Raw genomic sequence first — 22,938 nt, 5'->3', positions numbered from 1 at the left:
TATGGCTGAAAGTAAAAGAGGAAACTCATCCCTGTTTCTTACCCCCATCTTCAACCTAAGACAGAATATAAGTGAACCTTGTTTGACAATGAAGTCATTCATATTGCCACATTTTGGATGCTGTTATTCCAGGTTTGTTACTTTGAGACAAGACACACAGAGAGACACAACTTCTGCCTAGATGAACAAAGAATTCTAGGATATTTTGCCACATGTTCTCAATCTGGGTCTCTGCTGCTACTCTGAGCCTATTCTCACTTGCTGTCTTGAAAGGCAAGCAAGCATGACTGTGGGGCTGGAGAAGAATCAGGGGGTAAATGGGTGGGTGGACACTATAATTCTGTTCTACCAGGGTCATGCCCTCCCCCTTACTACACTATTGTTGCTGTCCATCCACTGGCTGGCCACTTATTCTAAACAGGCTGGTTGGGAGAATGCTGGAAGTAGGACACCCTGTTTCACTCCCAGCATTCTCCCAACCAGCCTGTTTTGAAGAACTGGAAGGCACTGGGGCTGGAGGAGGAAGTAAAGGAGAGTGTGCACTTGGAGCATGTGTGATTTTTTTTTTTTAAAGAAGTAGAAAATTTGGTTGCCGCTTGGGGTGCTGGGATTATCAGGACTAGGCCTGCTCTATGCTCATCCCACCCTTAGTGATGGCCCTGGATAAATTCTCCCACCAGAGATAACAGCCTTATTCTTATTTACACTATTACTGTAGGAAGAGAGGTGCATCAGGAGCAGTAGATCCAGATAACTCTTCTAGCTGACTTGAAGAACTCAAGTCAGTTGAAAGAATGATATGTACCACTGTTTTTCCCACAGCATGGAAATTAGAGATTAAAAAGTGAGTACATATATGTTGTTATCCTGTAATGGTGTAAATAGGCCTTCTCTTTGCTCTTAATTAAGAATAAAGGATGTCTCTCTCACTGCATTGTTTATGAACACAAGTTGAAAAATGCATTCCACAATGCTTTCAACAACATTACTGATTACACAAACAGAGCGTGCAGACCCAACAAAGAGCTTTGTGTTCTTCAAGAGTGGATTCTGCATTTTTAGAAAGTACCTTGTATGTGACATACAGATGAGTTCACCCTGGTTTTTGTGAAAATCACATCATTCAAGAAGTATAAATATTGTGCTTTGGTGCAATATCCGGGATAAAGAGAGAGACTTCCTGCCATAGCAGTGGAGGACATTAATTTCAAGAAAGAATAAAGATGAAATTCTGATTGTGTTTTGCCTGTATAATCAGCTTTCCCTTTGTATATGAAATGACTTATCAATGGCAGAGGCAATGCTATACTCGTAGCTTTTGGGAAAGATAGTAAATGTCAGGGTTAGTCAGAACCCAGCATTTTTGCCAAACAGGGCAACAATTGCAGCCCAGATTCCTTGGGGCTAAGGCAGCATTTCTTAAACTGTGGGTTAGGACCCACTTGGTGGATTGTGACCTGACATCTGGTGGGTCCCACAGAACTTATAATGAAAAAAGAGGTGATGGAAAGATCAGATAACTAATTGCTTCAAGCCTTGAGGCTATTCAAAAATCAGATAGCTGCTAACTGCCCTGCAGAGAGCTGAGCTCCTGCAGTTTGCAAACTTGTGTAAATAAAGGGAGATAAATGTTTGAGCATCTCTTTTCTGGTGTGTTTTTTCCAAGTCTGTCAGCAACAGGCAGTGGGGGCAGGAGAAGGTTGGGTCACATAACATTGGGCACAATCCAAAGGCGCTCATGGGCCAATGCAAGTTCCTTGCGCTGACCAAGAGGGTGGTAAATGTGCCATGAGGCACATTTGTGTCTCCTCAGGAGGAAGCTGCATCACGGAGACTGAATTCAGCCTCCGCGGCGGCTTCCTCCAAGTGCCTTGCATTGGCTTGGATGTACTGATGCAAGGCTGTGAGGCGGGGGAGGTGTTCTTGGGTGGGGAAGGGTGGGCAGTGGGTGGCCCCTGGGTGGGCAGGCAGGGAGTGGGAGGCGGGGCTGGGATCCTGCACTTACGCCAGATCCCAACCCCCTTTCCCAGGGAGAACGGAGCAGCTTCAAGCCACTCTGCTCTCCTTGTGCCACCTCAAGATGTGGTGCAAGACAGTGGAGACCCATAGGGGCCAGCAGCCCTTACCCGAAGGTAAGGGGAAATGTTTCCCTTTGCCTCTGGTTGAGCTGCTTATGGCCACTATCCTGTGCTGGATACAGCACAAGCCTCCTGGCTTGCCTGTTCCAGCACAGGATAGGATTGCACCCTTAGTCTGTCAAGCCTTGAGGTTTATTCACTAGGGCTGCCTCATTAGAAGAAATGGATTGAGATTTTTTTTGCGAACAAACAATACATTACTTGTAAATAAATAATAAATAAAAATATGACTTCTTTTTAGATTACCTTTTTAAAGACCTGTAAACTAGGTGAGCCTCAATAGAATGCCATTTTAAAAAGTGTGTCTCGGTGCTAAAAATGTTTGAGAACTAGTGGGCTAAGGCAGTGGTTCTCAAACTTTTAGCACCAGGACCCACTTTTCAGAATGAGAATCTGTCAGGACCCACTGGAAATGATGTCATGATCGGACATCATGAAGCAGGATAAATTTTTCACAAATCTTAGGCTGTAATCCTACCCACACTTACCCAGGAGTAAGTCCCATTTTCTATCATTGTTAAAAGCATATACAGAGTAGCCTGTTAAAAGTACAGATCTGTAACATTTTACCAATGTAGTCACATGCCATGGTAGGATCAAAGCTAATATATTAAAAATAAAATATTGAAATGAATGGGGACCTACCTGAAATGGTCTCGCGACCTGTCTAGTGGGGTCCAACCCACGTTTTGAGCAACACTGGGCTAAGGATCATCCCATCTCCCTAGACTTGGGACTGTCTTTAAAAGAGTACAGACTCTAGTAGAGAGAGTGTTAATGTCACTACATAAAAACTCAGCTCACAGTCTCCACTGTGTCCCCAGGCTATCCCCTCCCACTAAGGCTCCTTTCTCTAAGTTTTTGGAAAGTGTTTTTTCCTCAACTATCTGTAGTTCTAGTAGCTGCTGAATTTCATATGGTTTCAATTCAAAAATAATTTATTTAACAAGTCTAAAGTAGGCCTTAGGGAGCTAGACTCTCTGGGGGGAGGTGTCCTTTACAAATGCAAGAAGGATCCACGTATATGAGAGAGAGAGAGAGAGAGAGAGAGAGAGAGAATGCTATCACTCTGCTCTACAGAAAAGAACAGAGGAATTAATTATGTGGGACTGAATACAGTAATGCTCAGATTTACTATACCAAGAGATACAGATTAGGAGAACAAAGGTGGATTTGGATGCACTTCTATTATGCTAATTTGCATTTTTTGTGTGTGTGATCCTCATCATGCACACTGATGTATATTCAAAGGGATCACCAAAACTGCCACAGCAAACTTCTCTCACCAAGTACACAAATGATACGAGAGGCAAAGAACCATGTGTCCAGGTAAGGAGTGCTAAAAATGTAAAACCGCTGCTCTCATAACTGATTTCTAATGTGGCCTGAGGGCTACGTTCATGCTCACCTTTGAACTCTGCATTTGAAACATGGACATTATCCATGAAGGAAGTTCAAACGCCAGTTAATTCTTTTCAACTTTAAACTATAAGTGAGATTGAAGATTACATTCCATGACCATCTGTCAAATTCTATCAGTTACCGAACAACAAACACATTCCTTCACAGCTCATATCCCAGGGTAAAACCTTATTACAAAAGCCCCAGATCTGGATTTACATTTAACGACTGGCATTCTCTGCCTCTTGAACTGTACCATCAATGGAAGAATCAATTCAGTTCAATCAACAATGCTCAGAAAGATGGAAAAGGGGGTACAAGGTAGAAGAGCCAGAGCAGAATCTATTTTTAACCTCTGTGGTTTTAATAATGACACTTTTCCTTTCCAAAATTCCTACCCACTCCTGGAAAAATCTGCCCAGATTTGTACCCAAGGCCTCCTCTGCGAGGGCCCATGCCTGTGCCTGCAGGCAGTAAGGGCCTGCTGCTGCAACTGCTATCTACCACTGCCTGGGCAAGCTAGGGTTCACTGAGAGACTTATGGGGGAGCAGCAAAGTCCCCAGTGCCATTTGACAATTCCTGGATGTCCTGCCTCTTAAAGCTGCACTGAGGGCTGGGGAATTGTTAAATAATGTCAGGAGAAGAAAGAGGTCAGTTTGTTTCTGCCACACTGCTTCCTTGTAAGCCTGCACATGGAGCCCTGGGCCCCAGGCTCTTTCACTGGACAAAAGTGGGAAACAGCAGCAGTAATGGACCGTTCCTTGCCCTCCAGTACCATTTTATAAATCTTGCTGCTGTTCAGGGGGCCAAGGCACAATGGAGAGGCCTACCAGGAGGCAGTGGGGAGCAGGTGGCAAGAGTGGGCATGGGTCCTCTTTCACACTGCAGCCTTCATACCCATAATTATACCAATAACTCATAATTATAGCAGCAATGGTGAAGGAGGCCTGTCACCCAACAACTATCCAGTTTTTAGCACCATGGGGATCAGCTGGCACACACTTATATAAGAACATAAGAACATAAGAACAGCCCCACTGGATCAGGCCATAGGCCCATCTAGTCCAGCTTCCTGTATCTCACAGCGGCCCACCAAATGCCCCAGGGAGCACACCAGATAACAAGAGACCTCATCCTGGTGCCCTCCCCTACATCTGGCATTCTGACTTAACCCATTCCAAAGCATGGGAACCACTAGGGGAATCTTCTCCTAGACCCCCCCCCCCCAAGTTGGACCCACAACTTCTCCCATGCTATACTCTCTCCTGATTTTTCTGCCTCATTCTTGGGACCCTATCCTGTACTCCCATAATTCCAGATTCCTTCAGCCTCTTGCTAATTCCAGCTCTTAACAGCCCTGTACTCAAAATAAAGCAAGGTTCTCATCCCACACTACCTGAGATAACTGGGCAAAGAGGCACTTTTTTCAGTGGTGCTTCTATTATATTTAACAGGGGGCAGAGTGGCTGTCCCTCTTCACCCCAGCACAGTGTCTTCTCTAGTGGCTGTATTTCTTTTTCATCCTTTTAGATTGTGAGACCTTCTGGGACAGAGAACCATTCATTCATTCATTCATTCATTCATTCATTCATTTTTCACTGTAAAGCACTTTGTGAACTTTTTTTTGTTAAAAATCATTATATAAATACTATATTATTAACAACAATATTACTAGTAATACTGCTAACAAAAGAGGAAGCTGCTGTTTTCCATCCACATATAGGAAAAGAAGCATGGACGTATTTTAAAAGTGAGGCTCTCATTTGCAAGGGAGCTATATGTCCAAAGACTACTTTAGACAAGATATTTTTGTTAAAGCTGAGCCAAATCAGAATTCTGAACACTGTTTTTCAGTGTGCTTTTGACAGCCCTTTCAAAACATTCCATACAAGTCCTGGACCCTAGAAAGAAGTGCTCAAACATTCCCAAAAGCTGGTTGAGGCTACAAGGAATTGCACAGACTCTGGGTTAACCCACAAAGTACAGTTCCAGACAGCTCCTGAACCCAAGGAACAAAGGAAATGTGCAATTCCCAAGCTAGACTGCCCAGCTTGAGGAAACTCCCTAGCTGGACTCAGTTAAAGCTTAGATAGAGGTTTTTATATACACCTGTCACCCAAACTACAGAATAACCCTGCCCTAAAACATATGGGCTTTGGGAGAGGGCTTACAGAGAGTAATGTAAACAGTCTCTGCCTTAGTTCTATCAGGCCTGGGAGCCTCTCCAACACTGGCCAGATTCAGAGATTGAACAGCTACCTGGCTTTCAGGACCCAGAAGGTTCCCTGAGCTGTGTCCTGAGCCCAGTTCTCTGATCCTTGGGAGACTTCTGAACAGTTCTCTTTGAGCTATCACTTATGGCCAGGGCTTGGACTGAAAGCAGATGAAGATTTTTAATATGCATGCAGTTTGATAAAATGGTTTCCCTCATTGAGCATTTCCCTCATTACCAGGAAAATCAAAGCATAAAAATTTCTTGTTTTATGTTTAGGGATAAAACATGAATTATCTCTTTATAATGAAACAGGAAGGATTCAATTTCCACCCAATCTCCACTTGTATGTACTTTATAGGAATAGCACACCTCACATCTGATACAGACATGGATTTTGCAATTAAGTACTGCTTCCAAATTCAAAAGTGCCTGTATAAATTTCCCTAAACTGGAAGGCAAAGAGCAAGCTGAGATTAGAAAGAAAACTTCACATCACAAATGACACATGTACAGATTGCATTTTCTGCCCATTAATGTCCTTGAACTCTAGCCAGGAAACAATACTCGGCCACCAGTAATTCTAGTCCTGAGATTCATTGGGAGTCTTACCATACCACCCACTTTCTCATCATGTTATATGCCACCAGGACTGCTTGCATTAATGGGTCTCTCAGCTGCATGTGTGAGAGCAGCCAGTGTGCTCCAGGCTCCAAATACCTCAAATGTACAACTTTCTCAAAACATTTTAATTGGTCAAAAACAGAATGTTCTCTTTGTCTTCACACCCAGCACCCTCCACAGCTTCTTTCTGTACAGTGCCAAAGCACACATTGCTACCACTGTAATTGTAATAGAAGTCATAAACTAGCCCACTCAGAACCTCTTATCTACATATTATCAGGTACATTTGTGTGTGTCTCATTAAATAGCATGCTTTCATGACATGACAAATCTTGCTGCAGGATTAGTGAATGATCCTAGCTCAGGTCTGGTGGGTGATCTTGAAGACTGGCATTGGAGGCTTTCAAAACTTGGCACTGGAGGCTCTGAAATCCTAAATTTAAGTCCTTTGTAAAGAAAATGACAGTGACAGAAGAGCTGAGTTCTCTTTGGTGGGTTGCCGTTTGTGAAAGCCAGGGGCATCCGGTATGGGAGCAGCAAGTGAGGCCTTAGTCCACAGAAAATAGTGCAGCTTCTCCTGTGACTGTGCAAGTGCTCTATGTGCACAAGCTGAGTCAGAAAGTAGGTTGAGCACATGTACAGTTTCAGGGGAGGCTGTGGCTGTTTTCTGTGGACTATGGTAGGACAGTTCTGCCTCACCTGCCACCCTCACATTGCACATCCCTGGGGGAAGCTTGTGGAAGCTAATCATTTTTCTTTCATGTAAAAATGTCAAGATCCAAGGGAAAAAACCTTAAACATTTGTGAAACCCAGTAATTTTTTTCCCCAAGGCCTGAAATAGAAAAATGGCAAATTTTGGAAAAACTGAAAAACATCAGTGAAATATTTTCTTTTTCAGAATGACAAATGAAAATAAACCACATAAGAAGCAAAACTCCTCTATCCACTCTGTCCATCCCATGCATAATTTTATGTGTCACGTGGCACAATCCTATCCTGCTTTCCAGTGCTGATGCAACCATGCCCACAGGGTGTGCACTCCATCCTGCTGTGTGGGGACAGTCACAGAGGCCTCCTCAAGGTAAGGGAATGTTTGTTTCCTTAGTTTGGGGCTGCATGGTGGTTAGATCAATGCTAGAACATTGGATAGGATAGGGCCCTCAATCATGTCTCCCCTCAAGTGCCTTTTTTCTAGACCAAAAACCCCAAATGTTGTAGCCTTTTCTGTGTGGGAGGTGCCCCAGCCCACAAATCATTTTGGTCACTCTTTTTCCAATTCCACTACATCCTTCTTGAGATGTGGAGATCAGAACCGAACATAGAACTCCAGATGTGGCCTTATCATTGATTTGTACAATAGAATAACAACATTGTCAGCCTTATTCTCAATCCCTTTTTAAATTACTTTACCTTGAATTTGAAAACAAATAAATTCAGGAAAAACACACTGAGGCAAACTCCCTTAAATTTATTTTGAAAAATTCAAATATTCTAATATTAATCAAATTCTTTTTTTAATTCTTCTGATTATAGACTTTTTTTGATTGAGGGGCATTTAAAAACATGGGCAAATATGGAATTTAGAGGGATAATGCTTAATGTTACTGTAAATAGATTAAAATTGAATGGGCTTCCCCATCTCCTTCTCCATCTGCCTCCCAGAGACTGCCCTGGTAGTGCTGGGCTGCGGCCATCACTACTAGCTAAAGGATTCCTGACAGTCTCTCTGGGCTCGCCCCAGTTCCTGTGCAGGTCAGTGATGGCACTTGTGCTGCCGTTTGGGGGAGTTGCCCCCAGCATTGGGATCGGCTCGCTAGGGACTGCTCTTGCAGTGCTCGGGCTATGTAGAGGCTTCTGGAGTGAGTCTTTGTTTTGGTCAGAAGATGCACTGTGGCCTGGTGCGGACTGCATGTCAGTGGCTTTGTCTCCAGAGGGTGACTCAGTGCCATAGGTCTAAGCAGATCCTGGACAATTACTCAAAGAACAAACAACCCCCAGATTCAGATTATAGCTTCACTAAACTTGCACTTTGAATCACAACTCATTTAAGTCTATCTGAACTGAAAATATATCTGTCCAGTTACTATTAGTGGTAAGTATAGTTCACACCAACGCAAGCATGGTCAGTGTGATTTAGTTGTCAGGATGCACATGGCTTTTGCTTTGTATTGTTAATATTGTGTTTTATTTCTTCAGCATAGATGGAGGAAAACCTGCATGATATTTTCTAAAAATGCATCACACACAGTGGAGGACACTAATTTGCTATATCCTTAAGAGGGTGCTGTCCCCTTAATAATCAGCAGTCTGTCTACCCTTGCCTTGTCTGGCTGCCTCAAGAAGTTACTGTCCAGTTAGGCGGTTTATAACAGCTGAATTAGATAGGGCTGAAAGAATAGGAACTCCAAAGAGTTGCCCTTCCCATGGAAATATCTGGACTGAACAGAGCATAGAAGAAGTCCCAGCAGCATATGACTGTGGAGCTCAGAAAACTCAGATAGACCACCATGACTTTAAAATTTGATATTGTTTGACGGAGGAAGAGAAGCACCCTCTTGCCTGATTGCTGGAAATTAAAGAAGAATAGATGCTATTTATCAAGTAGTAACATCCTACCTGTACATGAAAGTTCTTACCAACAGATGATGATAATCTTAGACCCTTTTGACATACACCCATGCAGGCATGGACGTCACCCCACCCTTGGATGCAACCCCACATGGCTGTACATGTACATTGACCTTGCTCATTGAATTCTCTTATTCACAAGCAAATTGTCGATGTCTAGCAACACACCCCAGCAAAGCAGTTGCTATGCTACTATGGGTGCAAGTGAAGGACGCTTTCCCATTTTCTCCAGCTCAGCTCAGGTGCTGTGCCGAAGTGTGTAAAGATCCTTCTCTCTGCTTGACAGGACAGTACTGATGAGTGGCTCACTATGTGTTATAGGTACACTAAATTATTGCTTGGTAGATGGTTGCCTGTGCTTGATGACAGAGAATAGCCAAAAAAAAGCACTATGGTTTTCTTATCACAGCATCTTTAGCTTCTGTCTGCTCCTTCTGCTATGTTGGGATGCTATCATGGGATGAACCATCTTATAAAATAACCTATCTGATTAAAGTAGAATGATGTGGCATGAGACAACCCTGCCCTGGCACTGCTGCTTACAAGGCAGATATCAACATTGCGATAGCATCCATGTGCAATGCAGACTGTATAGTAAAATGCAACCAAACCATGACACAAAGCAGATTACACAGGTTGATATGCAGTGAAAATGATGGATTTGAGCTAGTACAAACATAGATGACAAATGAAGGCTGCTGCAGCCAAGACATGCAAAATCTAAGTTGTTTCCAGCCTCTGTAACTCCACCTATGCTGTCTATGTTGCAAATAATAATGGCATATTTTATTCACAAGTTTTCATATTTGAGCCATTGGTTTAGGAGGCAAGGAGACTTCTGTGCCTGCTATTCCTTATATCTGCTATGTTTGTTTTGTTCCATTTTTCTCATCCGTTGCTTTTTTTTTTTTTTTACATAAACTAACAGATGCTGTCTCAAAGGGACCACTTCTGGAGCACCAAGGTCTCACCCTCTTCTCAATGCAGCATTGTTCTGGAGCCATAAGCTTGGCTTCTCCTTTCATTTTTCTGTCTCTTTCTTTGTTGTTTCCACATCGTTTCACATGATAGCTTGAACTCTCTGATTTAATGTCAGTTTCGGTAGAAGCTTTGGCATGCAGTTTCAAAAACACGCTCATATCAATCAACCTTCCGGAATAAAGCCTGGCTCTGTGACGACTGTGCCCTTGGGGTGCTGAAGTTTCTTCTTTGCATGCATTGTCTTCTATCCCTAGGTGAACTGGCTAGGTTCCTTAATGACTTCCAAAGGAAAGATGCCAAACTGCATGAAAGAGAATGAACACGGAGGTTTCCCTCTCTCTTCCTGTTATCTCACAGGAGAGGAGATGAGTTGGTGGCAAGATCAGTGATTGCTACAGGGAGAAATACCTTGCCAATTAGTTGCACAAGAGCAATGACTGGTAGGAAAGACAAGTCTGCTATGTAACTCAGCTACAAGTTAAGTGCTCACACCTCACTCTTGTTGCTGTCATGTTTCAGCATTTGCTTTCTCCTGCCTTACTAAGATTCAGGCTATATTAAAATGTGCAATATGTATCCCTCCTAGGTAAACAGCAATGCCAAGTCACATGTGCATCTTTCAGCATAAGGCAAAAATTCATATTATATATTATTAATTAATAGCCCAATCATATGGTCATAGGTCACTGGTCATAAAAACACTTCCAGCAGTGCACACAGGCTGGAGCCTTCCCACGCACACTGGAGCAGCCACCCAGACCTGCCAATGCAGATAAGGCAATGGGGAAAGTGGGGCGGGGCGGGGGGGTGGTAGAACAAAGGCAAAAGAGGGTGGAAGGGGGTAGCAATAGGAGTGGGGAAAAGCCAAATTGGGTCTGTGGACAGGTTTGGCAGCAGTGGCAACTGCCAAATCATAGCCCTCTTCTTGGACCAGATCCCACAGTACAAACTTGCACCAGCAAATTCACTAATATGTGTCCAAATAGACCCCTCCACACTGTGAAGACTTACCCTCGGGTAAGGTAATGAATGTTCGCTTACCTGGAGACCTCCACAACTGCTCCCCCCACAGGATGCAGTGGTAGCCTTTTTAGCACTGCTGCATCGGTGAGAACATAAAAAGAGCCCTGCTGGATCAGGCCAAAAGTCCATCTAGTACAGCTTCCTGTATCTCACAGTGGCCCACCAAATGCTTCAGGGAGCACATAAGACAACAGACACAACCTGTGTCCTGGTGCCCTCCCCTGAATCTGGCAATCAGAGGCAGCCTGCCTCTAAAAACAAGAGCTTGCACCTACCTACTATGACTTGTAACCCATCATGAACTTTTCTTCCAGAAATTTGTCCAATCCCTCTTAAAGGCATCTAGGCAAGATGCCATCACTACTTCCTGTGACAAGGAGTTCCACAGGGAACTGATAGGATTGGGCTCTAAGAGGCCCAGTGGTCTCCCATTAGTTTTATAAGGTCTCTGCAGATCAAAGAGCCACAACAGAGCATGCTAAAATATGTAGTATGGTGAGAATCTGACATAGGAGATTTTGACTACAGGAAGAGGAAACTAGGATATTAAAGAGAGTATTTAAATCAGTATGAGCCTCACACTAGTAGCATAGTAGCATAAAGCAATTGAAATACATTGAAAAGTAACATAAAGCAATTAAAAGTCATTGTGCTAAAAAGTTAGTGGGGGTATAGGGGCTATCCAGTGTTTTCTAGAAAGAATGTCACATCTGCTAGCCTGGCAGAAGTCATGGATGTGCATCCTATGTAAATCTCTCCCAGGTCTTAGGGAACAGACCAATCCTGAGTTTCCCAGCACCCAGGGCTGCAGCAGCGCCAAAATGGCTACTGCTGTATCCCAAGGAAGCACTGCTGGGGCTACTCAGAGTAAGAGAGCTTACGTTTCATTACCCCATGTAAGACCCAGGTGACCTCAATGGGTCTCCTCGGATCTGCACCTGCTATTGAGCGGGCACAGATTCAAGGAGACCCATGTCAGGTCTCCCAAGCTGGGAGGGTGGGTCAAGATATGGCAGCAGGGCCTGCCTCTATCTCTGCCCCCTCCAGCCCTGCTCCATCCCCCGCCACACCTTCCCCTGACATCCCCCTCCCCTGGAACACCCCCACCCACCCATACTTACCTTTCCGCCGCCTGGTGCTCACTTGGAGCTTTGGGCGGCGGTCCACCAGCCAGTGCTGGCTCAGCACTGGCTCACTCTGAGCCTGCTCCAGCCCTGGACTGGCAGAGACTGTTGCATGTGTGCCTTACAGCATATACGTGACAGTACACGCCAGCAGTGGGCTGGGACGCTTCATTCAGGATCGGGCTCTCATTTCCCTAAGGCCAATGTGGCTGACTTGGAGAAGCTGAAAGAGCCAGAAAGCTATGTAAATAAGGTCTTCAGGCATTATAAAGAGGTACTACTCTGTGACAGTTCCTCAGTTTTATGACTATGAACAAAGGTCTTGGTACAGGAGAACATCATATGGAAGAAGTAGGCAGCAATGTTTTAGAAGGAACCCATCTTTCCAGTAATGTATCTACAATATACCCTTTCATGCCAGGATACACATCTTTCTCTGTGTATGCGTATGTAGAGACTTTGTAGTGGGAGACTGGAGCACAGAGATATGGGTTTGTAACAGGTGTATTCCAAAATAGAATCAGACTGCTGGTGCTTAAAATAAAAAAGGGTTGCAGAATGGGTTTTAAACTGACTTGTGAAGGAAAGCCAACATGACATGAGCTGAGGAGCATCTGATTCAGGATAAGACATCCCTTAGGCAAGATGTTCTTTGCCCTCTCAGGACAACTTGATAATGAACATGCAAAGACAATAAGGAATCAATCAAATTATTAATTGTATCACAGCAAAGGTTTCATGCAAGGAAGACATAGAGCCAGACATGATATCTAGGTGTTTGTATGCTAAAGCTAAAAGCCTCAGAGCCAATATGGGTATTAGAGTGCCTGTAATTAGAAGCGAATAATAAAGATAATTTCAGGGATGAGAACTCGAGTCAGGTGACTTGAGCCTGAGTCACAAAAACACATTATTTTGCTGACTCGTGTACACTTGAGTCAGGTGTGTCAATGACTCTGGCACTGACTTGAGTCTGAAGCCACTGACTTGGAAATAAGTCCCCACATGTGCAGACTCAAATCTGCCTGTGTCTAGATGTTTGCTTAATTTTTTGAGGTGTAAAAACCTTGTGGGGCCATCTTTCAGACTTGGCAATCAGCAGGGAAATCCCAGCCAGGAGACAGGGAAGGGTACATGTTTTGGTTTTGCATTGAGCAGGAGGTGGGGGGAGACAGAAGTGGCCTCTCTTGTCCATCTCTGAAGGAAATGATGATCATTGGATGAAGGTTTTTTCCCTGGACGAGTGAGGGGAGAAGATGGATGGAGGTGGTTCCTAGCCATCCACTGAATGACCGGCTGCAATGGGACAGCTTCTGAGTAGAGCTGCAAAGGATTGGGTCATACTGGTAAGTCTCCCAGCTGCTGCGTGTGACCCTCCTCCCTCTTGCCGCATCTGTCCTCACTCTCATGCAGTTCATCCCACCCCTTCCCACCTTATTTACAGATGGGATGGGGACATCAGGGGAGTGTTTAAAGAGAACAATGATGCACACATCCCAGCAGCAGCTCTGGTTTTTTCCATGGAGCTGTGGCTGAGTTTTTAATGGAGTTTTTAATGGTCCCCAAAATGCTCTGGGCACCTCAGAAAGTCCTCCCGTTAGGACTCATTTTCAAGTTGAGTTAAAGGGCTGGTGGACACTCGTGACTCGACTTGAGATAAGCCATGCTGGATTTGCTTATCTCTGGACAATTTCAGGAACATGCTGGAATAATAATAAACAATGGGGTACAGTTACACAAAATACACAGAAAGGGCAGCGTGGATTGTGTTGTCAGTGGTATTACTCCATACTTATCCAGAGTTGGTATTCCTTAACAATGGTAGGAGGGAAATATGCCTTTATCTCTTTTTTGTGGGCTTGCCAGTGGCATTTTTCTAGCCAATGTGGGAAATAGAATGCCGGACTAGATGGGCTTTTGATCTGATCCTGCTGGGCTCTTCTCGCATTCTTGTTACCCAAGATCTGCAAGATTTAAACCAGGAAAGCCCTGATGCATACCATCTTTCTCAGCTATACAGAGCTGAGGCAGTCTTTAAACTCTTCCCATAGAGGATTTTGCTGTAAGGTTCCATGTTGTTGGTAGAGTGCTTCACAAACCTCTCCTTGCTACCCCTCCCTAAATGGAGTCACTTCAAAAAACTTGATAGGATGCTTTATGGGTAATTGTCTGGAAAATGTATTCTCTGGTGCTGCCCTCCTACTAATCCCTAGCTCAAAGCTTCTAGGGAACACAGGTCACATAGTGCCCTTGGCAAAATTTCACACTGGTGGCAGTTTTATCTACTTGAATGACACTTTTATGCTGGGATAGAGTCTCTCTTTCTCTCCCCTTTTGTCCTGCTTATCCTTTTGACAGCTTGATTCTACCATTAAAGTCAAGGCCTGCTTTACTGGGGTGGTTGGAAAGGTTTCTGGACAACTGAGGGCAAGAGTCTCTTGGTTTGATGTTCCAGAATGCTGATTTATCTCCTTGTTTGTTTGTTTTTTATTAGATCATCACATAAAAAGCAAGCATTTTCCACAGAGCCAGGCAGATGCCTTTTGTCTGGACTTGGGGAGCCAGCATTTAACTCTTGCAGTTCAAGACAGCTCTGGGACCTAGAAAGTCTACAACCTGCCTCATGTATTATCTCAGTGACAAGAGAGCCATTCCCTTGTATCATGATCCCAAACTGCTCTAATAAATCTGGATGGAGCGCCCACATGCACAGAGCAAATGATATGGTTCATTCCCACAGCAGTATCATCCTCCCGGGGACAACCCCATTTTCATACTGGAAAGAACTACATCACTTATACTTCACCTATGGTTCCTCCATCTAGAGTTACTAGCATAAAGACATAAGACAGTATCATGATAGCTCTGAACATGAATGAATTGAGACTCTGTCTTCCATAGCCAACATTAAATTCAGTAATTCCTTATTGTAGGCAACCATTTCTGGCATATAAGAAAAAGGAGGACCACAAATGTTTCTGCCAGGACTGACATAACTCTCTTTTCACCAAAACTCAAATGCCTCTAGCAGTACCTTTATGTCAGTCTTCACTACGTGTGCCTACTTAAACTGCATGTGGCTTGTTGGTGTGAATGTGCACAATGCCTATGACTATGTACAAATCCATTCTTCTTTCCTGGCCTCTACTAAAAGCCACTTTGGGTTCATATATTTACTTTCCAGAGTCTTTAAAATGAAATGACTATCTGAGCATAATAACTAGTTCATATGAACCATTGCATAGAAATATTCTGTGTCTGAATTACTGGGATTTCCTAATTGTTCCAATGATAAATAATATAGTTGCAAACCAGAAACATGAGTGCCAAATGTAGTTTGAGAATGGGATACTTCAGCCATTTGCACATTCAGCCTTAAGGTAGAATACCTTCCTGTGATGCATGAACATAATTTTCTCTTCACCTTTGCTTCTTAGACCATTTTGTAGAAAGATGGACTGAATATAAAAGTACTGCACAACAATCACAGCCTATCTGGGAGAATAATTTAAAGTTCAGTACAAAGAAAAATTAAATAACTCACAGAGTTTCTAGGCTGTGTAGTCCTTCAAAGCCATGCATTCCCAAGCTCTGTATCTGGTTATTATGCAGATGCCTACAAAGAGAAAAGAAATTCTTACATTCTGAACACCAGCAAATATATTTTTCCATTTTGTTGCCCAGAGATGTTTTGCAAGCTGAATGCAACACAGGGCAGCTTGCTAATACAAGAGGTATAAGATTCAAAAGCAATCACTGAATGTACTCAGAATGGTTAAGGAGTTATGGAAAGCATCATACGCAGTTGTTGTTTGTAAGCAACAGGCCCAGTTATGACTAGTGATGGCAGAGAATTCCTTATCTTTATTCAGAATGTCATTTCCCTAAATGAGCCAATTTTAGCTTGATTTAGATCAGGTGGATGATAAGAGCTCTAGGTGGCAGTGAGGGCCTTGGGAGTGAGGGGAGGCATTCCAGGGTGGGAGAGGGTGGACAGGGGGGAGGAACCGGGGTGGGAGGGGAGTGGGACTGGTGAAGCCCTGCTCTACGTCGGGCTGAAAAGCCCGACATGGATGCTCCGAAGTCTGTGCTGTCAAAATAGCCAGTGCAGACCTGAGAAGCTCCATTGCGGGGCCTGGAGTTTTCCGCAGGGGAAGTGTAAGAAAGTCTCCTTCCCCTGAGGAGATCTCAAAAGGCCCTAGTGGTGCCGCTAGATACAACAGTAGCCATTTTGGGGCCACTGTACCCAGTGGCACCGCCGGGAATTGGACTAGGCTGTAAGGCCTCTTTGTGTTCCCTTCCACACTGCTGTGATTGGAAGGTAATGTTGCAGCCAAAGAAAAGGGCAGGGTGAAGTTCAGAATGAGCCCGTGTTTATTTGCAAGGGATTTTGATTTAGAATGTAAAACCGTTTTTTTCTGACCCCTCCTCTAGCTCTTAAACTTGCTGACAACCCCAGTTATGACACTCTGTAAAGCAAACCATGTCTGAAGTTCCTAATTCATATATTCTAACTACATCTATCATCCTGCTGTGGGGCTGTACTTGACATGTTGTGTTTTGGAAAGCCTGTAAGGCAGTGGTTCTCACTCCTGTAGCACTGGGAACCACTTTTTAGAATGAGAATCTGTCAGAACTCACTAGAAGTGATGTCATGACCAGAAGTGACATCATGAAGCAGGAAAATTTTCAGCAATCCTAGGCTGAAATCCTAGCCACACTTACCCTGGAGTAAGTCCCATTTACTGTCATTATTAAAAGCATCTTCATAGTAGCCTGTTAAAAGTTAAAATCTGTGACATTCCCCAAATGCAGTCACATACCATCACATCACACCAAGTCTAATATATTAAAATAAAATATTGAAATGAATGGCAACCCACCTGAAATTGGCTCGCAACCCACTTAGTGGGTCCCGACCCACAGTTTGAGAAACACTGCTATAAGGCAAAAGATGTACAAACTATCACACTAGCTATATCATTGCTCTGTTGTGAGTATTCTACACCAATCTGCTAAAGGGAAAAAGAGAGGAAAGTGAAGAAATGGGGAACAGTCTTTAGTAGCTTTTATCTCTTCTTCACAAAATCCATGCTAGATAATTTCATGTCTATTTCTTCTGCAATGTAAAGACCCCCCATTATCTCATATCCTTCCTTTCACCTTTATCCACATTCTCTTGATTATTGCACAGATGTGGGAATACCCTGTGCTTCTCATTAATTTTTTCTGCATTCCATTTCCTTCTGGTGAACCGTTTTATATGTGTAATCAGTGATACTCATCTATATCAGTAGCAGCAATGCTGCAACACTGACAGAATAGGTTTCTAGCTGAGCTGCACCAGGTGGAACACAGAATTCAATGTTCAGTATTATAACAGAAAATGCCAAACATGCAGGTTAAACCAGGTTTCATTTTGCTTAGCTGGTTATCTCTTTCGTGCTTCCTAAAGAAGCTAAGAGCAACATTATAGCCTCACATTAGCCTCACATTAAGAGCAAAATAGGTTACACTTTGTAGCTAAGCAGAGACTTGAGGTTTTTACTTCCACGGCCAACATTTTCACCCATAAACCACCACTCTAATTAGACAGTCATTATTTCCCTGCGTTCCTCCTTTACTTCTGCATTGGCGTGCTGCAGAATTGTGAAAGCAAGCCAGCGCTTTGTGAAAGCAACTAGCACCCTGGCCAGCTCTTCCTATGTTGTGCAGTGATTATAATGGATCACCTTAAAATGGACTGATGGGTCACCTTAAACGGAGCATAGCCTAGGAAATGGATAGAATGGTTGACAGAATGGCTTTAGCAGACAAGGTTCTTGGAATGTTTAGACTGAGACATCACATAGTGGGACTAACTTCAGAGTAAATGTACATGAGATTGCTCTGTAATTGTAGATTCTAACCAGCTTACTTCATATTTACATTGCTAACAATTCTTGTTTACATATAACTCAGAGATAAACTCCTCCAATTAGGGTTCTTTCTTGTGTTACGATGAATTTCATTCATAGAAGTGACCTGTGAAAGAATCAGCAAACCCGTATCTGACACACAAGTAGATTCGATTACAAATTCTTCCCACACTAATACTTTTACAGTCGAACTGTTACCCTGCACATGCCTGATCTTGTCTGATCTCGGAAGCTAAGCAGTGTCAGGTCTGGTTAGTACTTGAATGGGAGACCACCTGGGAATACTGGGTGCTGTAGGCTTATAGCATAGTCTTTCGAGACTGAAGGTTGCCAACCAATACTTTTATAGCCCAGTCCTATCCCCCACCATCTTTTGCCATGCAGCCACACTGACAAAGCATGCCCTGCATGCTATGGTGGTGGTGGTAGTAGCGGTGGTGATCTGACTGGCAGTGAGAAGTAAGTAAACATCTTTTTTACTTACCTTCTGGTAGGCCATCTGATCACCTATGGGTCTCCCATGCCAACTATGTAGCTGGTGTAATTATGAGGAAGTGAAGTAGCAGAACAGGTTGAAAAATCAGGAATAGGACCCAGTGTGTGCCAGTGCTGCTAAGATCCACCCCCACCAGCCTGCTCCCCTTCCCTGCCCTCCCCCTCCCTACCCCCTCCACAACCTTATCTAGACCAGTGGGCATGGTGCACTTGTGGTGCTGCTGGTCATTTCTGCCAGTGGCTCCTTCATGTGATGGCAACATGGCTTTTATGCCTCCTAAGACACTGGATTATGAGATCCGCTGCCGTCAGCCCTTTATAGGACTGGCCCATTAAACAAGGAAGAGTATTGGGGGTACAGTTGTATCAATTAATGGTGTAAGGAGAGAACCAATGGTCATCCTTTCTGAAGAAGGATTTGAGATTTGAAGACTGAAGGCTTGCATTTGCCAGAAGGCATCAGATATAATGCTACACTATGGTTTAACATTCTGTGTGTGTGCCGCAGCAAGCCTTGCGTCTGTGCACTCTTCCTCCCTCTGTCTTCCTTCAGGTACTATAGGAGATTTAAAGCTTCCATTTGCAGATTGTTCCAAACTGCAAATTCCTATTTTGTCCAAATATGGGAAACAATGATTTGTTCAAACCACAGTTAGTTAACAAACCAGAGTATTGAACCAATCAGCTAAGGGAAACCCCACTTTGTTCAGTAGTTGCCCGTGCTGTGGTAACACTATGCCAATGGAATATGTCAGCCTTGCTGTGCTAACAGCAATGTCTATGAAGCTATGAAGTTGTGATATCCAGCACTTGATAATCCATCATTTACTGAATGATTCAGGGCACAATCCTAACCAGGTCTACTCAGAAGTAAGTCCTATTTTGTTCAATGGGGCTTACTCTCAGGAAAGTGAGGTTAGGATTGCAGCCTCCGTGAGCTCACCAGCCCTGACTTCTGGTTTGCAGCCTGTTGATGACTATCAAAGCTGCTCAGGAAAGTTCTGCAGTAAAACTGACAGCACCCCATTGCATTGCTACAGCAACGGAGATACCACAGAGGAACCCTATGAGCGAGGGCACAGAGGAGAGAGCCTTGAAGTTTGTTTCGGATTGCTTCTGGCTTAGCAGAAAACTCCTGGTCTCATGTGTCTTGGGAAATCGGGAAAAAGTAATACTGCTGTGGCAGATTCATATTGCAATGTCTTGTTAGACCAGGACTATAATTCAGACGAGAAAGATACGAGCTACTCCACTTTGGGCTTTAACATTTGTAATGCATTAAATTGCAGATAACCTTTGCTGCCTTCAGACTGGAGCAGATCCAGTAGTCCAAATCTGAAAATATTTCCATGTCTGTTTGTGCTAGCAAAATAGTCTTGCCACTGACCTAATGTTACTGAACCCAAAGCTGTTTCTTTGTTGTTAGGAAAGAAAAAGGGAAAGATTTTTCAACATAGCCTGGCTCCCAATTCCTGCTATGGAGGAGGTCAGCATTTCTGAACACCTGGACATAATAAAGTATACACGAGGGGATGAAAGCTACCTGGGGTCATGGCACTTCAGATCCAATACATATGAAACAGTACCTAGTTCCATAGAAGTGAATAAAGGAGTTTTAATTGCATTAGCACACCAAGGACCATAAATTTCATTGTCATAGTGTTACCACAGCACAGGGTCTCTACTGATTGACAGCTCTGGGTACTAGAGGTTTAGCACCAATTCAAGCAAGAACCCAATCCTATCCATTCCCATGCTGTAGCATGCAACCACACCATGGAAGTGCATACTGCATGCTATGTTGGGGGAGTGATCAGGAGGCCTGTCAGAGGTAAGGGAAATACCTCTCTATGGGCCTCTTGATAGCCAATGGGTCTCCCTGGACCTATGTCTGCTATATAGCTGGAATGAATTTGAGGAGAGAAAGGAGGAGAGACCAGTTTAAAAAGAGAGGATAGGATCCTGGTGTATGCTGGCGCTGCTGGAATCCATTTTCTCTCCCCCCAGGTCTGCTCCCTGTTCCCCCCGAACCACCCCCAAACTCTTCCTGCCCTTGCCCACAACATGGTCCTGCCATTGACTTACAGAGGTTGATGCAGTTCAGGGTCTGTGGCAGTGTGGCTCTGGAGCTGCCACCATTTTGCGGCAGCTCAAAGTTGCCTGGCAAGAGGTGCACTCTATGTGCCATCGCTGGTGTTTTGTTTTTTTCCCGCAGTGGGACACTCCTCCAACTGCGGCAAGTGATTTTTGTTCATGGGAGTAATTCGTTCTGGGTGACAATGTAACGTTTGAGCCAGAAGCTCACAGATCTCATCCTTAGCAACTTCTATAACACTGCGTTATATTTCATAGATCCTATAGCTGCTGGTATTTGTGAGCTACCAGGTCACACATTATGTTAGGAGCTGGTTCCTTAGTAAAATAAACAACATAGATTATGTATATTGCCTTAGTGTTTTTCCTCTTCAGGAAAACCATGACTAGGACTGGGAATTCAACAGAATCTAAAGAGGAGGAGGAGGAGGAAGAAGAAAAGATGCTAGCATGGCACCAAAGGGGCTCCAAAATTCTCCCAGAGATCACCCCCAAATTCCCCCAGTTCCAGAAAAAGTGAGTAGGTCTCTGTGGCTCAGAGATCAATTGAATCCTCCCAATTTGACCTTGGCAGTTGTCATGGATGCTGAGCCCTGAAACCAGTCCTGGGAAAGAGCTGACTACTTTCTTGCGGCTTCTACAGAATGTCCAAGGTTGCCCTGAGACAGTCACTTCAGCTCAGACATTCCAGAATTTGGGCTGACAAATCAGTCCAGACATGCCAGAAGTTGTCACCATGTGCCCAAGAAGCAGGTGGATGACCTTACAACCAGTATATTTTTTGTGATGGAACACAGGAAATACATGTTCTGTAACACTGTTTAACAATTATGGGCAATGGCATATTGTTTATGCCGCCTCCAAAGACGTTTCAGCCACCAGCAGGTGAATCAATGGCACTTTTATTATTTGTGTTTGGTCTGAGCTGGTCTCAAAGAAAAAAAAAATCCCATTCCACAATCTTAAGTACTGTTTGGCAGAGAGCACGCAGCTCCAAATGCCAAGTGTTCCGTGGTAAATGCAGCTTGGATTTATGGTGAGGAGAATAAATAGGCTCCATGCAGTAGTTAACTTGAAGCCTGCAATAGCCCTGAATGTTTCTGGTGAGCATTTAAAGATTTTGCTCTTGGGCAGAAATTGTTTTAACTGCTTTCCCTTTAAAGATGGGGGGGGGGGACTGGAAAAAGCAGCTGTTTGAGAGAAAACTTGGATCCACTGTAACTTTCAACAGAGAAGATCGATTTCCTTCAAAATCTAAATCAGGACACTAGAGCATAAAACAGTTACTCCTCACTGTAGGAAAGCAATACCCTCCAAATCCAGATGGTTTCCTCTATCAAATTTTATGGGGCATTTCCAGATCAAGCTGCCTTAATGTCATCTTAGACCCTTACACAAAGATAACACCTGCACTTTACATACTTCTAAATCCCAGCTGGATCCCTGGCTTGGTAATCTAGGGTTCAAGTATTATAATAACTAGTGTCACATGGCATATTGCCATAGGAGATTGATCTCAAAGGCACGCACACAAACAACTGAAATAACATTGATTCATTAGCAGAAAGGATGGTTCTAACTCAAACAGAGGCAACAATGCATATGGCAGACATAACACTGATAGAACAAGTTTCCATCTGTGAAATACATCCATTTTGAACTCATGCCTCAATCTATGAGTATTGATCTGTAAGTCATAATACAAAGGGGTAGTGCTACTGTCCATGCGTTATTTTGTCCAAGGGCTGAACAAATACAGAGTAAACTTTTGTCGCTCATTGTAGGTCACCACTTATTGCTTCTCAAACTCACTCTTCACTAATTTGTGTCCATAACAGGTAGTCCATAAGGGCTGCACAAATATAAACCACAATATCATCAACCTCAGTGCATACATGACTGCATGACAGCTCCCTGTACTCTTAACTTGATGCTTCAGTGCTTCACAGCGTATGCAACAAGTGTCCTGTGAACATTTTATGGCAATTGCCACACTCAAATTTTGAATTCAGAACAACTTAAAGTGAAATTGCTGACCCTATCCTGAATTTGGTGCATGGGCCCCTTCTAAGACACAATGGGATATCCTTTATGGTTTGAAACATTCCAGAGCTTATATTTCTTTTAATTGAAAGGTTGCTCTAGATTCAATCTCCCTTTTTCTATATCCTGTATTACAAATTTATATTAATTCCTTTGTTAGTTAAATTTTCTAACTCCAATATCCATTGTTTCTATCTTGTTTTATTTTTAAATATATTGGCTGCCACATTTTACTTCTTACTGCTTTTGTAATAT

At 43.5% G+C, this 22,938-nt stretch overlaps 1 protein-coding gene across 1 annotated transcript in view; it reads right to left on the bottom strand.

The window, feature by feature from the left end:
• Positions 1-22,938, bottom strand: part of LGR6 (leucine rich repeat containing G protein-coupled receptor 6) — a 170,633-nt gene that overhangs the window by 25,810 nt on the left and 121,885 nt on the right. The window contains exon 6 of the mRNA XM_066624681.1: positions 15,678-15,749. Coding sequence (XP_066480778.1) covers positions 15,678-15,749 — 72 coding nt within the window. The remainder of the gene's footprint in view (positions 1-15,677; positions 15,750-22,938) is intronic.

Source organism: Tiliqua scincoides, chromosome 4 (genome assembly GCF_035046505.1).
Source record: "Tiliqua scincoides isolate rTilSci1 chromosome 4, rTilSci1.hap2, whole genome shotgun sequence".
Lineage (NCBI taxonomy): Eukaryota > Metazoa > Chordata > Lepidosauria > Squamata > Scincidae > Tiliqua > Tiliqua scincoides.
This window is presented reverse-complemented; position numbering and strand designations above follow the sequence as displayed.